This window comes from Varanus komodoensis, unplaced genomic scaffold (genome assembly GCF_004798865.1).
Source record: "Varanus komodoensis strain SLA01 unplaced genomic scaffold, ASM479886v1 scaffold5, whole genome shotgun sequence".
Taxonomy (NCBI): domain Eukaryota; kingdom Metazoa; phylum Chordata; class Lepidosauria; order Squamata; family Varanidae; genus Varanus; species Varanus komodoensis.
The window spans coordinates 30,748,683-30,766,066 of NW_025336087.1; the positions used below are offsets into that span (position 1 = coordinate 30,748,683).

General features: G+C 38.6%; 1 protein-coding gene across 1 annotated transcript in view; it reads right to left on the minus strand.

Moving 5' to 3' along the window:
* Positions 1–799: 799 nt before the first annotated feature.
* The window catches only part of TRIM36 (tripartite motif containing 36), a 44,062-nt gene continuing 27,477 nt past the window's right edge, over positions 800–17,384 (minus strand). The window contains exons 6-10 of the mRNA XM_044446726.1: positions 14,399–14,652; positions 13,605–13,729; positions 12,697–12,990; positions 8,624–8,921; positions 800–2,860 (exon numbers count right to left, since the gene is read on the minus strand). Of these exons, the coding sequence (XP_044302661.1) occupies positions 2,494–2,860; positions 8,624–8,921; positions 12,697–12,990; positions 13,605–13,729; positions 14,399–14,652 (1,338 nt within the window). The 3' untranslated portion in view covers positions 800–2,493. The remainder of the gene's footprint in view (positions 2,861–8,623; positions 8,922–12,696; positions 12,991–13,604; positions 13,730–14,398; positions 14,653–17,384) is intronic.

Here is a 17,384-nt window from a genome sequence, read left to right on the forward strand (position 1 = left end):
CCTTTTCTTCTCCATTTTATCCATGCTTCCACTGTGTGATAGGTTAGGTTGAGAATCAGTAACTGGTTCTGGCTCACCAAGGGAGCTTCATGACTAAGCTCAATCCAGTGAACAGAAACGGGTCTCCCCAATCCAGTGCTCTAATCACTATACCACACTGGCTCACAGTAAGCAGTAGCAACGAAGTTACATATATTTTAAATAATCATTAATCTCAGAGTTTCCTGCATGTAAGGAGAAGAGCACCACGATAACTAGGGACATCAACACCAGAGACAATGACAGCTAGAACTACTGGTAGGATGTACAGGCATTCATGAGTAAATGTGTTTTAAGTTGCTTTAAATTCTTAAAACTTGAAACTTAAATATTAAGTTTCAAGCTGTGACCAGACTATCGGCTATTGAATGTTAAAGAAATGTAGTAAGTGAACTTGATTCATTAGGGCCTCCAATGATCTCAGAAGTTGTAACTCAAGTATCTTGTGCTGATGAAATTTTGTAGCATTTTAGCTTTATACAGCAACATTAGTAAAACAAATATTGCAAATGCCAGCTGCTTGAGTTGAAAAGACATGATGACTCATGCTTGCCATGAAGCAATTCCATTTTTGTCAAGACTTGGGAAAAATATTAATTTTACAGTTGCTTTACCTCATTTTTGTATAAAGAATTATGCTTCGTACAAAGAATGATGTACGAGAAAATGAGATGGTAGTGTTCCCTCATTTAGAAACTAGTGTTCCCCTTGGGAATTGTCCAATCTTAGTAACAACAAAGCAGAGTGTAATAAGACACTGTTTTATTTGTCAAATTTTATTAGAAAAAAACTTGAAAGTTATATTTCCACCTCACAATATTTTAAACAAGGCCTTATGGTTTGCATTAAAGCTTCAATATTCCTTTCTGAAAATTGTCTACATGATACACACCTGTATAGAGCATTGCAGATCACATGGCAGTCACTAACAGGTTTGTTAGTTATAGCAGCTATATTGTGAATGATCCACACAAGTTTTAGCTTAGTCTGTACATAAAGTGCTCTTTTAGGTAGAAATGGGCTCTTTCTGGAAGGAGGGAGGGAAGGAGGGAGGGAGGGAGGGACGAATAACAAACAAAAACCTCTTCTAGATAGTAGAGATATTTCCATTTTGGTAAAAAGCTAGAACCTCTGTATTGTCAGATGGACAGACTTTTCCATGGTCCCTTAAACTGAAGAGCAAGCACCCTTTTTTTACTTACTATCTCCTAAGCATCCTACTAACTCCCAGCATTAACCACATTTTTAATTTAAATAGCAAGAGTGTATGAAGACAGCCTAAAATTCCAAATTCACTTGTTGATTAAATTATGCTTTAGGATTTTAAAAAGCAGAATTATCAATTCAATGTACAATAAATAAGTTATGGCTTAGTATCTCATAAATAAACACAAGCTAAAATTAATGCTTTGGGATATACTTTGTGATCAAGAATAACTAGTTGTTGAATCTTGAAAAACCTACTGCATGTTCAATAGTTTTGAAACAGTATTCACTAAAACATACTACACATTTATTTCCACCAAAAAAAAAAAAAGTACTCAGATGTACAATGTTTCACAAACTCCTCTCTCAGAGCAATATGGCTCACATACTAAATTGACTACATGGAGCTTTACAGAATTTTTATATGGATTGCTCTTTAGATAACAGATTTTGACACCTTAAGGCAAAAGTGTCTCAAATGTAATTATCAGTGCAGTTATTCTAAGTGCACTAAAAACCTTTATGAAGTTTAAAAAATGTACCAACAAACATTTTTCTTTAATTAAAAAAAGACCCTGTACATACAGTAATTTGTGCTGCATGTCTGCCCAGAAAACCATTATATAAGGAGAGAGTTTTCAAAACCAAGTTCTGATGTTTCAAGAGAAATTGCACTTATTTAAATATATTAAATACAGTATATAGGAGATAACCTAAAATACTGAAAAACGCATAAGAACCTGGCTGTTAATTACCAATACTGCTACAGCATTTTAAAATGTATACAAGTCACAATAAAACTGTCTTACTGTGACCCATTATGCATCTCCCAAACACTGCCAGTGTTCTATGGTAATGTGAAACATTGCTCACATGGAAAGAGAGTTGCTAAGACACCTCACCAGTCAATGAAGTCAAAATACTGGAGTGAGCATACATAATATATAAGTGACATGAAATTCACAATTGTGCAGGGCCTATTTGTATTCTTAAAAATGGAATGTGAATGCTAGAAGTGTTAAGTAAAATGGAACTAATCTGAGTATCCATGGTCACTGCATGACAAAAGACAGTCCAAGGGGTGACTTCATGAAGATCTTCCAGGCACTCGACAGCTGGTAGTATTGGACATCTTTCTCTGCAATTCTAAAACCAAAAAATAACCAGGCTCAGAGGCAGAGGTGCAGCAGAAGCACTTATGAAATATGATGTAATTAAGACACAACGCTAAAGATGGAACTTCGGGCATTACATGTCTTCATCTTGGTAATGTAAGTATTTTGCTGTAATTGTTTCTTCCAGGTGAATCCCTGAGCTCCCCATCAATGCAAAGGCTGGATACATTTTACCAGAACAGTCCACCTGACGCTCATAAAGACACTTCATCCGGTCTGCATCATAGAATCCAACTTTGCCTTTGTCATAGTCAAGGCAGATTCCAATGCATGATGGCATGGGAAGAATTCTATTTCCAGAATCTTTAGGAGCAGCTGAAGCAGGGGATGCTTTAGGAATAAAAAACTTTTTCATTCCTAAAGTTACCAGTGTAAAAGGCTGCAAGGACTCAACAAAGGTATCTTCACTCCCACTGTCATGACCACTGTCTTGCTCATATCTAGAAGAAAAACACATACATTTATAAATGCTAGAATGGCACCTAAGTTCTTCACTGTATCTTTCACAGCACAGCACATTTGACATTTACACAACAAGAACTTGACCCTTAAAAGCTTGTGTGCATAAGGCTAGATCCTCTGTTATGCAGTCCCACCCTTAGCTAGAAAAAAAAGAGTATGATTTCATCTCTGCTCCATGTTATATTCAAGCATCAAAACCATACAGTTTGATCTGTTACATTCATCTCAAAGGATATCACATTAATGTCAGAGTATCCAAATGATCAGTACTATCACAGGCCAAGAATCAAGACAAAAGTATAGAATAAAAAGTGTAGCAGATGGTGGATCTTCAAATGTTTTGGACTTCAACTCTCAGAAGCCCCTGTCAGCATGTCAATGGTAAATACTGGTAACTGAAGTCCAAATCTGCATGCTTCCACAAACTAGGAAGTGATACAAAATGTATTAAATTAACATTGCCTTGTTCATCAAGGCCACCAGGAAATGCACAGATGCTTCAGCAAGCCACTTGAACTGATTCATACTATGTGTTCTTACTCCACTAGCCTAAGATGGAAGGAATATCCTTTCTTTTATAGATGACTTTTTGAGGTACTGTGTGACCTTCCTACTAATACTGAAGTCCCAATGTGTACACATGCTGGAAGAATATGCAAAAATAACCAATAAGTTTAACAAGTATCCTTAAACTAGCTAAAGTAACAGTGGTACTGCATCACACACAAGCATATTTGAGAGACCATGGACTCATAATTGCACACACCTCAGAACAAAATAGTGCTGCAGAAAGAAAGCATCACTGAAAGACATGGTGATGTATATGCTGCTAGACTTTCAAACAGATTCTGGGAGAAACTGTAATGACAGTCATGCACTTGCAAAATGAGCTACCAACCATGACCATGGGCGAGACTCCCTATGAGTTATGAGATTAGTAGAAGTCAAGCATAGAACATCTGAGGTGTTGGAATCTGGGTCTGTATGCATATCCCAAATGAAAGGAGAGTCAAACTGGATTCTAGAGCTGAAGAAGGCATATTAGCCACCATGCTCTAGGAATCAAGAGACACAGGCTCCTAAATCCAAAATCAGAAAAGATGACAATATACAGAGTGGTATAGAAATGAATAGAGCTGTGCTGGTGATAACAGCAAAGGGACTGGTAATAAAACCAAAAGCATACAGTTAAAGGAGTATTGCCTGACACCCAGAGATGCAGCTATCACCCAAACACACAACAGTGAGGAAGTGTAAGTGGAAGCTCCCAGAGGGCTGGCAGATGGAACAGAAGAGCAAAGATTGTTGTAGAAGGAAACGATACCACTTACCTACGTCAGACACTCATTGCAGTCCAATAAAGAACCACCATCATGGAAAGAAGTGTCCACAGCAGAAGCAAACGAATAGAAAAGGGCCGTACAAAAAAGATTTAGAGGCACTATGCAAAAGCAAAAATGGACTTACAGAACTGCCAATCAGCAAAAAGACCATAGTTTACAAGAGGACTTTTTAAGCCAAGCAAGATGCAGGAAGAGAAATACAGTGATACAAAACCCAGGTTTGATGCCAAAGGCTTCTCTCAAAAGTATACCAAAGACTACAAGCGTTTTTACTCCAGTTATCATTCTGGAGATCCTAGGACTAAAGGATGCTAATCCAATGCCTACACCAATGGAAACAAATTTCCATAAAGAGAGAACCTAATGAACCACTACAAGGAAAAACAAACAAACAGCCACAGAAAACTATGGATAGTCCCTTCTTTACTTAGCCACTGCAGTAAGCAAACCAGGCAAGAAAACTAGTTCTCGCAAGCAAAGAGGCTGGATTGCAGTCAAAAGGATAGCAAGATATCCAAAAGGGACAGCACACTGGCAACTGGTAGCTGTCTTAGTAGCTGGTAGCTAAGACTGGTAGTGTATTCCACGAGCTCAAAACTAGTGGAATACACAGATGAAAGTTAGGGTGAAGACATAACAGAATGCAAATCTACTAGTGGATATATATTTTTCTATGGGAGCTGAACTGTGTGTTAGGAAAGCCACTAACAGACCACAGTTGCCCACTTATCTACTGAAGGCAAAACTATTACATCTAGAAGCATTTCAAGAGATCTTATCACTTACGGTCCTTGCAGAGTGCCATTCCCTCACCAGCTCATGACTCACTGCTAGTTTCTGAGCAGAAAATGGGTCCCCTTTGTTCTGTCCCCCATAGCAGATGAAGAGTCTTAGGGAATGGTGGAAGGACTCCATCCTGGAGTCAGGGCCCTCAGAACATGTAAAAAGTGCAGGGTGAACTTTTAGATGGTGGGGACAGCAAAGAGGGCTGGGAGGATGATTTTCTAGTGGAGGTGGAACTCTGACACCACTCTTGGGGAGAAAGGCTGGGTCTGGATGGAGCACTGCCTTGTCTCTGTGGAAGGTGAAGTAGTGGTAAACTACCCAGAGGGCACACAGCTTATTTGCATGCCTAGCTGAGGTGATGGGCCTTTTGTACAGCCAGAAGCTCCAGGAAGTTGATGTGCCAAGCCAAAGTGAGCCTGATTGTCAGTTGGGTATACTGTGGGTGTTTGTGTAACCACCCACCTATTGTCATTTATTGAGTGGCATGGTGTGTGCAACTGTCCAGGTTCTCTTGATTTCTAATGGTCAGTAAACACTCTTGAAAACCCCAAACTAAGTATCATTAATCTTTTATGCACAAGATAGCCCTTTAATAAATTGCTTGCTGAATTCTACAGCTTCTCTCTAGTACTGGAGCACTGTCCTACAAGTATTGGTAGGTACCAGTACAGTGTCTAGTACTGGAGCACTGTCCTCGTATAACAGCCACTGGGAAGTTCTGTAAGTATTGAACAGAATTACTGGCAGCAGGAATACATCATCCTGAGGAACTCTGACTTACTGTGGCAAAGTGTTCCTCGGGCACATAAATAGAAGCACTTGCTGAAAATAAGAAACTCCAAAGATAGCAATACCCAGTGAAGGAGCAATTTCCCTGTAGGTGGTAACAGTGCAGGAAAGAGGGAATCCCCAATATAGACCAAAACATCTGAAGAGCCAGAAGTTGCTCATTCCTCCTGAAGGGATGTTTTCAGATGTAAACTGAATCTTTTTTTTTTTTTTAATGCATATGACTCTCATTGGAAATGTTATCGATGGAAAATGTTCTAGAAAACCCACCTTGCTGGTGAAGGGTAAAAAGGTTATGAAGAGCTTATCTGTGAATGGAAATAAACTATTATGATGAAAGAAAATAAGTCTACTTGTGCTTGCTGAAATATGTTTTGTGAGAAAACAATAAATAAAAATAGAAAATGGCTATGCAGAGGGTATTTTCAGATAGGAAAAAAGGCACATGTATAACAGAGGTTGCACATAGGCCATGATTCTAACACGGGAAAGGAGTGCATGTTGGAAGGGGCAGAATGGCCCTGAGGGGAGAATTCCTTGTATTTTTGCCTAATTAAAGACAATGTGAAAGGGAAGTATCTGATTTGGCTGTATCCAATATAACCCCTACATTCCCCAGCTGTTTCTATTACACTTGCCACTTGCACTACAGGAAGCCAGTCACCAACTTGCCCTATTTCAGAAACAAGCCTTTCAGCACACTTCTATTTGCATAAAGTTTTGTGAGCTTCCTACTATACTAGGGTGTAGGTAGCACTGGATACCGCCTACGTTTTCACCAACAACTGTACTTCCCTGGAGTACAATGCCATACTTTTGAGAATGATAAAGTTCTAAAATATATTGATTTAAAAGAAAATGTCCACCTTTTCTCCTTTCTTCCCCCCTCCTCCTCTTTCTGGCCCTTTTCTTCTTGATGAATGACTGTTCTCTCCCTGATAGAGTTACGCAAATGTAATCTTCAAAAAAAAAAAAAAAGGGAAAAATGCATTTATCAGTGATCTTAAAAATGGAGAACAAATATTATGAATAACTGTTTCACAACACATTTGGGCAGCCGGCACTAGCAAAGTACATATAAGCTGCATTGTGGTAGTGACAAAATTGAAATAATTATCCAATGGATGAGAATTAGTGTTGAAAATGAACATTTGATTGCGGTTGAGGCAATTGCTGTTGGGTCTGCTCTTCTCATCTCCATGCTTCTCTTCTAGTTACAAGAGAACAAGGAAAAAGAGACTAGCCTGAAGGGCTAGATTTGAGTTTAGCAAATAGCACTGAATGAATTGCTGTGTGTGTGTGTGTGCGCGCGCAAGTCCATTTCTCCTTATTTTAAGTAATGTCTGCTCTATAGAAAAACAAAGGGGGGAGGGGTTGAAGAGTTCTCAGGTGGTACAATGCTTATGTGTACTTACTACTTAGAGTACTTATGTGCAACAGTAATTGCCTGCAACAGTTTGCCTCATATGTCATGCACCTCTGAGCTTAATTTATGCTGCATGGAGTACCTGTTTGGGTTTGTACAACCACATGAATTAATACAATAGAAAATTACGTGTCCTTCTAAGCCCACTTGCTTCTCGGATATTTTACTTTTTAAAATCAAATACAATTTAATACATGGACTACTGGGACCAATTCTGGGTTCATTTTCCTACATAAACAGGAGTAATGAAAGTTAGTGTAACTAACGTTAACATGAATAAGACAATGCAACTTAATGTAATCACTTGCAAGCATTTCCTCTAGTAAAAAACAATCACTCTCTCAAACAGAGAACTCAGATGGTCTATACAGATGGAAAAGAAGCCACTAAATTTAGCAGTGTCTTATTTTCTAATGCAGCCTTCCACAACTTGGTGCCCTCAAGATGAGTTCAACTCTAAATCCCATTAGCCCCAGACCAGTACAGCCACTGGACATAACTATGGACGATGGAAGTTGCAATCCAATACATGTGGAAGGTGCCAGTTTGGGAATTACAGTATGTTCTCAGCTTTATGTGTACAACAGTAGCCAGCCAGTAGGGCACAATGGTAGTCCCCACTTGGCTATGAAGCACACTGGGTGATTTTAGGCCACTTACTTGTAGCTTAACCTACCCCACAGGGTTGCTGTTGTGAGGATAAAATGGAGCAGAGAAGGGCTGTGCAATCTGCCTTGTGTTCCTCTTAAGAGGAGAACAGCAGGATATAAATGAGATGGGATAATGATGATGATGCTGTTCAATTTTCTAGGTGTGGAAGTATGTTTATTTGGGGTATAGCTGCTGCTTCTCAAATTAAGATGGTGGTCAACCTATTTAAGCTCTTATAATCACAGCAACTGGGAATAAGTTCACGAGTCTCAGTGGGGGAATAATACCTGAACAGTTTTGTTAACAATACAAAATTGTTTAAGTTTCAAGCATCTTCATATTATGTGATTCACAATGGCAAATATTCAAAGAGCTATTTTAGCTATGCCAGACTTTCAGTATGCCCATAGTAATTTTCTGTTTGTTTTTTTTAACGGCAAACCTCCCTCCCCATCGAAATGCCATAACAAGCCAATTTTGAGATCCACTGTATGAAAGGACATTGGAAGCTGCTATCTAATACACACAGAGTTCCAGAGTTTCTATGCACAACTGAAGAATTAGCTGCACAGTTCTTTGGATGCAGGCCAACATCGAGAAATATTGATTGCTTCCATCACAATCCCCAATTAATATTTCAGCCAGTGCAAAGAAGCCAAGCTATATATTTGACCAAGAAGCCTTTAAAGTATTACAAAACAGTATATATGCAGAATTATACAAAAGCAACAAAAAGTGTTGCTTACCTTGGGCTGGTCAGATCACGAGAATTATGGAACCATTCTTGGATCTTAGCATGGGATGCAACTCCTGCTTTTACAAAGTATGAATAGGGCTCCACACGGAATGCCCAAAAATGCTTCCCTTTCATGATACCAGTGTCTCCAACAATGTAGTCTAAGCTAGTATAGCAGCCTGTTTGGATACGTTCAGCTCCCAAAAGTAGAGCAAATCCAGCCCTGCTTTCCACAACATTTCTCCTTGTATTCAGCACGAGACGTTCACTGTTGTAGCCACATTTGTCATCAAAAAGAAAACTAAAAACTGAAAAATAAGTAATATAGATCAATATATACCACTGAGTTTTAGCATTAATTCGTAAGATGATATCTCAGGGATAGACAGCACCTAGCTGACCACAGGGTTATTTGGGGTCCCAGCTCTGACCTCAGGAACTTGCTCCAAGCTCACAGCTGAGACTGTGAACTGAGAGTGTGTACCCTTCTGTGCAGCTAATGCAGAAAAAAAGTACAGCTGCTTTTCCAAGGTTGCAAAGGGGAGTTGAGTGGAAGAGACAAGCAACACCATGGTTGGAACAGACCATCTAAATGTTTTGTTGGATGAAAGCAGCTAGAATGTGACCTTCACTTCTGCACTCCTCTGTTCTTGCATAGGATGCCCATAATCCTGGAACTGCCCATCTGAACCTGGGAGAGCAATTTTATAATGGGTTGCTTGCAATAGCTACTGAGCCACTTGATAAGAGCAACAAAAAACCTCATGCTGCTCTTTATTAATCAATCAAGTCTACCTAAAAGAAACTTGGTAGCTTGGTTCCTATGGCACTGATCTGGGATTGACACAATCAGTAGAGACGACCTTTCAAAATGAATAAAACATAAGATACTCATTAACAGAATATATTTACAAAAGTGAATAAATGTCACTTTTCCAGTAAACAGGGTCAGATAGCTTATAGGTCCTTTGGATAAATATGCTACCTTAGATTTTCTAAGTTGTGTCTTTGCTAGGCAAATAAATCAATCAATCAATCAACAGCTTTTCTTTCAGGCCTGAGTTCCCTAAACTCAATGCTAGACAAAACAACAGATTTAGGCATTTCCCTAAATATCCTTGCAAACAGGAACAGAAGTTGTATATTAGTCTTCCTCTACCCCCAGTTCTTTCTGCATCTTCTGGTTTCTTGGATAATTCAAATGTTTTAGGGATTATTTGCTGAAGTTTCCTCTGGTCAGATATAAAACAGGAACTTACAATCTATTATATATAATTTACTTTATTCATACAATTACCATGATTGGTATTTTACATTTTAAAATATAGCTTAGATAATAATTATAAATTTACAGAGTTTTGCTTTTAACATTTTTAATAATGATAATTATATGAGCAAACCAAGTGATACATAATATAATGTGTGCTCCTAAATCACCCTTTGCCAAACTGGTGCCTCTAGAAGTTTTGGACTAGAACACTGGCCTTGTCTATGCTGTCTAAAGATCACAGGAGCTGAACTCTCAAATACATGGAGGCTACCAGGTTAAGAGAGGCTATCATAAAGTAAATAAGTGATTTTAGATCCCTAAAAAGCACTATAAAGTAAGTATTGTTCATTTTTCCACAAAGGACAGTTTTTCTCCAGAAAGAAATGGAAAAAGCGTGGTTCCTCCCCACCCCACTGGCTTCAAAATTACCCAAAATTTTACCTAGGTTTATCTAGTTCATAGGTGCCAGTTTGGTTTTGTTTAGTAAACATTTATACCACAATAAAACTATTTTTCACCTTCAAAGTTTTGATTATCTTGTATACATCAAATGGTAAGAATAGCACTTAAATCCATTTCAATTCCAAGTCATAACACAACAAAATGTGGAAAATGAAAAGGATGACTACTTCTACAAGCCAGTATATCTAAGATTATTTTTAGAATTGGTATGCCACTTTTTTATAGCAAGTATCTCAAAACAGAGGAAAACTGTAAATAGGAACCATATACATGGGTTTATTAAGGCAACTGTTACAGTTTCACACCCAAGACCTATATTTAATCTCACTGACTACACAGAGGGAGGGAAAAAGTATCATTAGTAGAAATTGATCAAAAAAAGTGTATTTTACATGTCTACATTATATAAATGTGTTTTTAGCATTTTCAATTATTTAGCATAGAGATGGGCAACCTTTTTCAGCCCCAAGAACCACAGGCATCACCAGGTAATGGGTTGGAAGCATGGGCACATGTGCATGCATATGTGCATGTGTGCACATGCATAGTTCCCCTCACATCTCAGCAAGTGTGGATGGAGAGGTTTTTAGTCTTTCCACCCTGCCCACTGAGAAAAAGGGATGGATCAGGAAGTCTTATTTGTACCATATGAAGGCATCCATCTTTACCAGTAGTGAGTTTTTAGGAGAACAGCATTCTGGTGCTCTGACTTCTGCATGTTTCTCTTTCAGACACAATTCAAAGTGCTAGCTCTATTAATCAAACTCAAAATTGTTAGAGTTAAGTATGGGATTTGCTTAGCATTTCATCAGTTTGGCTGTGAGCATTCTGGCTCATGATGCAGCAAAAAAAATTCAATAAACAAACAAACAGCCACTTGGCTCCTTCAGTTTCAGAACTGTCTTATACAGTGGACCTGGTCATGAAAATTTTTACAAACATTATTAAGATTTAGCATATGCATTAACTAATTTTCCTCTTCTCTTTACCCCATCTCCTTTCGTATTGTTATCTTTCAGACTGTGGGACAGCCCTTGAGGCTGGTCTGGAGGTGACAGCTAGAGCACAATGAAGCTACCTGGCTGTTTTCAGATGCCACTCTGTACCACCTCTGCTGAAGGTCCTGCACTGCCTAATCATCTGCTTCCAGTAATATGCTGCTACTATTCTATAAAACCCTGACCAACTTGGAGATATACCTTCTCCCTTATCTACATGCCTACACAAGGAGGTCTTCTGAAGAAACGCTCCTAGTAGAGCTACATGGGTTGCTTTGAAACCACCAGAAGAGCTTTAGTTTGGCAGCTTCCAATCTATGGAACACTTTTCCATCTGATATCAGTCAGGCACCAACCCTACTTCATTTCTGACATTTGCTGAAATATGTTATTTTCAGGTAAGTATTTCTTACCTGGTAAGTAAATTCCTGCCACTGTGTTATTGATACCTTTGTTTTTACTGCAGATGTTTAGTTTTAATTTACTGTGCACAACTTTGATATTTCCCCTCCATCAGAAGGAAGACAAGAAAGGGGAAAAGTTTAGAAAGATGAGAAAAATATAGAGGAATAGGCTGTGGAATAGATGAAGAAGAACCAAAAGGGTTTTTTTAAATTATTACTGGAAGATAGGGAAACGGTTTGGGAAAAGAAAGGAAAGTATGCGAAAAGTAGAATGAGTTTATAAAGAGAATCACAAAGGGTTGTAAAAAAGAAAAAAATGCTCAACAGCTCACAAGAAGAGAGAAAAGAATTTACCAAGGCACTGAAGGAGGCTGAAGAAGAACTGAGGGAAAGGGCAGGAACTCCTCCCTTAATAATGAATGTTGGGGTGTGGGAGGGGTTCCTGCCAAATCACTCTTAGTTGATAAATCTTCCCAACAACAAGATCCACACAGGTGCCATAGATGTGATGCACAAAGATGGCATTCTTCCAAGGACAACATGGGTGTCATCCTAACAATACTGTCCACATATTAAGTTCAGATAGTAAGGACATAAAGAGGAGCAACTGGCATATGGACACCATAAACTGTATCTTAAAATTTCACTAAAGTTTTAAACCCAATATATTCCAAAATTGTTGAAGGAATGCCCTGTTTGGGATACACAGTTGAACAGGCAGAATGGGAAATTTAAAATATTAACAGACTGGAACATTATTATAACTTGTTCACAGTAAGATATGCTTCTCTCTCTCTCTCTCTCTCTCTCTCTCTCTCTCTCTCTCTCTCTCTCTCTCTCACACACACACACACACACACACACACACACACACACACTTACTTTTACTTATAGCAAGCCCTCAAGCTCCCACAGCAAACAGTTTGAGAGTTGCTGAAATGTATTGTACCTGGAGCTGGTGGTGTGTGCAAGGTAACTTCTTTGCTCCAAGGGCTAGAGATAGATCCTTTATATCCTCTCACTCTGAAGGCATAGCTGCTATTTGTGTCAAGGTCAGAGATGACTTCACTTTTGCTGAAGACTTCAGTCTCTTGCCATGCTGGGTTAGATTCTTCTCTACTAAGTTTACGATAGCCAAGAATGTAAGTATCAGCTGAACCTGCTTTCTGTGGATGATCCCAACAGATCAAAGCTTTGTTATATATTTTACTCTGATCCTCATTGATTTCTGGTATATCGGCACCTGAAACATACAATACCTTTAGATTTTAAAATGCTTATACTTTTACTAAGTTATATAAAGAAACCTTACAGCTGAAGCATCAACAAAATTGAACGGGAAGGGAGGAAAGGAGAGAAACTCCTCACTTTATAGAATGTCACATACTGCTGCAGTTGATTTATTCTGGAACATTTTCCTCACCCATGCTGCTCATACCATCCTTCTTGCCCCTACCAACAAGGCATTAAATGCCAGGAATATTCCCAGCTGCTTCTGGAAATATTTTTTTTCTGCTCCTTGGAACACTTCCTTGACTCATTCCCAATGGTCCATAGGTTCTACAAGAAAAAGTAGCTTCAACATGCCCACACACACGTACAACTCACACAAAGCTGAGTTGTCAGAGCTTCCCTCTAAATTTTCCCCAATATCTAACTGTCTGTATGAAGGGTTTTAATTTATCTTTTGGAATAGCACTAAAAATTCCCTTTAAGGTATAATTGTTATAGGGGAACATAACTGCCTTCAGAAGAATGCCAGAAAGAAAAAAGAGCAATTTGTGCTTGGAAAGAGAGAATGTGTTGGTGTGAGAATGTTCTTTGAAGGGTTTAAAAAGAAGGACCACTTAAACTTACCATTTGAATGGAAACATAAATCTCCAATAATCTCCTGTTGTTTTGCTATATCAATAACATAGTCCTCAAAAGAAGTTTGGGCTGCAGGTCTGAAGCTCTTCAAAGATTCAGTAGCTTTCTGGATTCTGTATGTGGAAAAGGTTTATTAGCTACACATTCACGCTATCTAACCTTTTAGATTCCCACAAGGCAGGACAACACCAGTCCTGTTCCAATAACCATGCTAAAGCACCCATTCCTTTAAATTTTAATAAATATCTCAGAACTAAAGAACTCAGAACTCAGAACTAAAAATGAGTTGTTCACCAAAATATTATTTTTCTTTGAACATCCTGTATTACAATGGAATAGAACCCACTAGCAGATGAGTATGTATCAATCTGTGGCATATTTGTTGCATAATTCAGATTAGCTAAGATTTAAAAAGGGTAGTGACACAGTCCACCCAGGAAGATCTTTTGAACAATCCAAGTAAAAAGGATGAGCACTGCTCATGAGACCCATGAGCCTGGATAATATGCACTTGGATGCAATGCACCTCAAAGGTACTGATAAGCGAAGGAAGCTGCCAGTTCTTGCACTGGCAAATTCCTCGCACTGCCTGCCAATTCAGAGGTACCCTCAAGCCCACAAGGAAGACCACTGAGAGGCATGAGAGATTGCAGCAGAGAGAAAGAATGGAAAAACTCAGATGTGCTTACAAAACACTTACATAGTTCTTTATATCCAAGCCATGGTTAAAAACAAGGTATGATTTGAAATCACCTAAACATTTTGAGAAATAACTGACATACCTGTCATGAAGCTGTTTTGCTGTTTGAACAAAACAAGATTGATCTGTTTCTTTCAGAACTTCTTGGGCATAGCCCACCAGCCCATTATTTTCTAGAAGTCCCTGATATTCTTCTTTTTGAGAAAGCAATTTCTCTAGTCTTAGGTTTTTAGAAGCTTCAATAGCCCTGAGTGCACTTGTTCTTCTCTCTTCCAAAACATCAAACAATTTGTCAAATTTGTTAGATGCTTCTTCCTTGGCTCTTTCACTATTGCACTGTTTTTTTAAAAAATGAACACGCAAGATATATGTTAATGCTTGAGACCATAAAAATGTTTTTCGTTAGACACCAAAACAATTTCAAGAGTCTGCTGTAGTAAAAAACAAGAGTGTATTCCTAGAGATATGAAGGCCTGAAAAAAGCTGGGTTTATTTCCAAAAAAACATTTTTTCTCCAAATCTGGAAACACTGATATTTTTTTATATTACTATGTTAAATGAAATGTTTAAGGCAAGGTCCACCTGGCCTTAACCCTTGAGTTGTCACATTTCTAGAAATCATAGGGGGAATTTATTTTTTAAATTCTCTTTGAAAAATTCTCAGCACACCTATCTCTTCCATTCCTTATTAGTAGTTTTTATTATTATTGATATAGCATATCTTTTACTATAATTTAGGAATGTTTCAAGTAATGTTCAATATTTCAAGAGGTGATTAGAAGCAACATATAGTATGTGGAGAAAGATACCTATAACTGTAGTTCTTCAAGTAACCATCGGTGCATTAACACAATATGGAATCTGTGTATATGTGGAGCCTGGATCAGGAATAGGTGAGAAATTGTTGCCAGTAAGCCTCCTCCACTGCCCTGTGTGCCTAAATATAATGCATTCCTACCTATTCTTGTAGTTCCTTGAGAACTCCAAAGCAGTTTGAGAACCAAGACAGTCCTTGGTATCAGCATTAACACCAAAGTGGGGACAATAGGTGGGTTGTGTATCATACAAATGATCACTTGAAAAACTATAGTTACAGGTAACGTCTTCATGGTTTCTGTACATCGCAGATACAGGCCAGTAGCAAGCTGACTTACCAGAAATGGGGTTGGTATGCTGTTGTAGAATGGCCAATAAGACAGCACATGGAAGGGGGAAGTTAGCTTGAACATTCAGCTTGCACTGACCAATAAAAGTCAAGGACTTCAACTAGACACCTACTCAGCACAGTTTGGGAAGAGTGATCCCCTTGCTGCATGCCACCAATATCACTATCACTCATGAAGTCAACCTAAATAGCATGTGACATTGGAAAACCTGCCAATTTATAGGCCACCTTGATTATTTGCACTACCCATGAAGAGAACTTCTGCAACGACACAGGCAATCCTTGTTGCTTGTTCACTTAGCATAACAACAAATTAAGCAATCAGTGAAAATTGTCATAAAGCTATGAAGATAAACATATCTTTGCACTGCAGTCAGTCATGTTCATGGACATGTATTTCTGGTTGTAAGTGCATGATCCCACTCTGTTTAAAATAGCAAGCCCACAAGTAAAAAAAACCCCACACGATTCACTCATTGACAAATTTTGGAGCAGACAGATTGGTGTGTTGCTCCCACCTATATTTTGGCTTTGTTATACGTCATTGTAATGATATAGTGGGGCTGCATTAAGTAGGCTTTAAGGTAAGAACTTTTGTAATCTGTTTACCCTGCTTACTAAGTATCTCTGTTCGCTGAGAAGTTTGGCCTTGAGAGTTCACAGCTGGGAAGTTGGGTGGGTCCGGCTGAATAAATTGTGGAAGACATGGTGGTGGTCTCTTATCAAGGAGACCTATTGGCCTCACCTAGCCCAAAGATCCAGAAATCCCATTTTTCTTTTGTTCACTTCCCTCTGATTCCTGGCTTACTGGGGATTTATATATTAGCTTCTAGTAGTGTGAGCATATAAAAGAGCCCATGATATTATGGAAGTGTTTCCCCTCCCAGCATGAAAACAGACCAAAATTGATTTTTTTTCTTTGAGCTCTTCTCCTCCTGCTTCTGCTACCCCTACTTTTAACTGCTTTCCACCCCTCATAAATCTCAACGACAACACTAGTTAGGCATCTGAGAGGAAAGTCAAATTTATCCCATTAAAAAGAATCTGTTAATCACAGCATAGCTGACAACCCAATAGATGACTTCCCAGAATTAACTGCCAAAATGGGGGAATCTATTTTTGAAAGGATAAAACAAATAGAAATCAAACTTGACCTCCTCCTACAGAAGCCTTTGTCACCTGTTGAAACCAATACAGTCTACAATGGGCCTCTTTCCAAGGAACTGCCTTTTTTAGCTTGGAGAGCTTAAAAAAAGAAGAAAATACAGCAGCCGCAAGCAGTGGTATAACACTTCCAGTTAAAGCTACAGACCTGTAAAGTGTGTTGAACTGTTTGCAAATTTAAAGGTGAGTTGATGCTTTGGAACTCAACATGAGAGGTTACTTACCATCTAAGAGCCCTTTTATGTCATCAATGAGACTTGTCATCAATCGATTTAATTTCTGTTGAGTCTCTCAATAATCTAAATCAGGAATACAGAGTCCTGCTTACATTTGGCAGTCCCAGGATTCCTAGTTTACTATTGCACTGAAAAGAATTCCTGTACTCCAAGGGGATATTTCTGGCTAGGGTGTTTGATAATTTATCTATAAATACTCTGTCACCATATTGGCAAAAGGTGGGCAACCTTCCTTGAAGCACTCCTGATAGACATGGCCCAGTGCAATTTGGAACCTGCGCTTGACTTTACTATGAACTCAAGTTTGGCCTCAGCACTCCTTTCTTTTGAGAACTCAATTGAAGAGAATCTACTTAACTCCTTCTCTGCCCTTTCATCCACAGAACAACTTTCAATTACTAGTAAATTCGGTATGATAAGAGACAAGCCCCTGAATTCAAAGAAGGATCTCATAATTCAAGAGCCAAAGCCACTCTGTCTGACTATCATACTGGAGAGTTCCT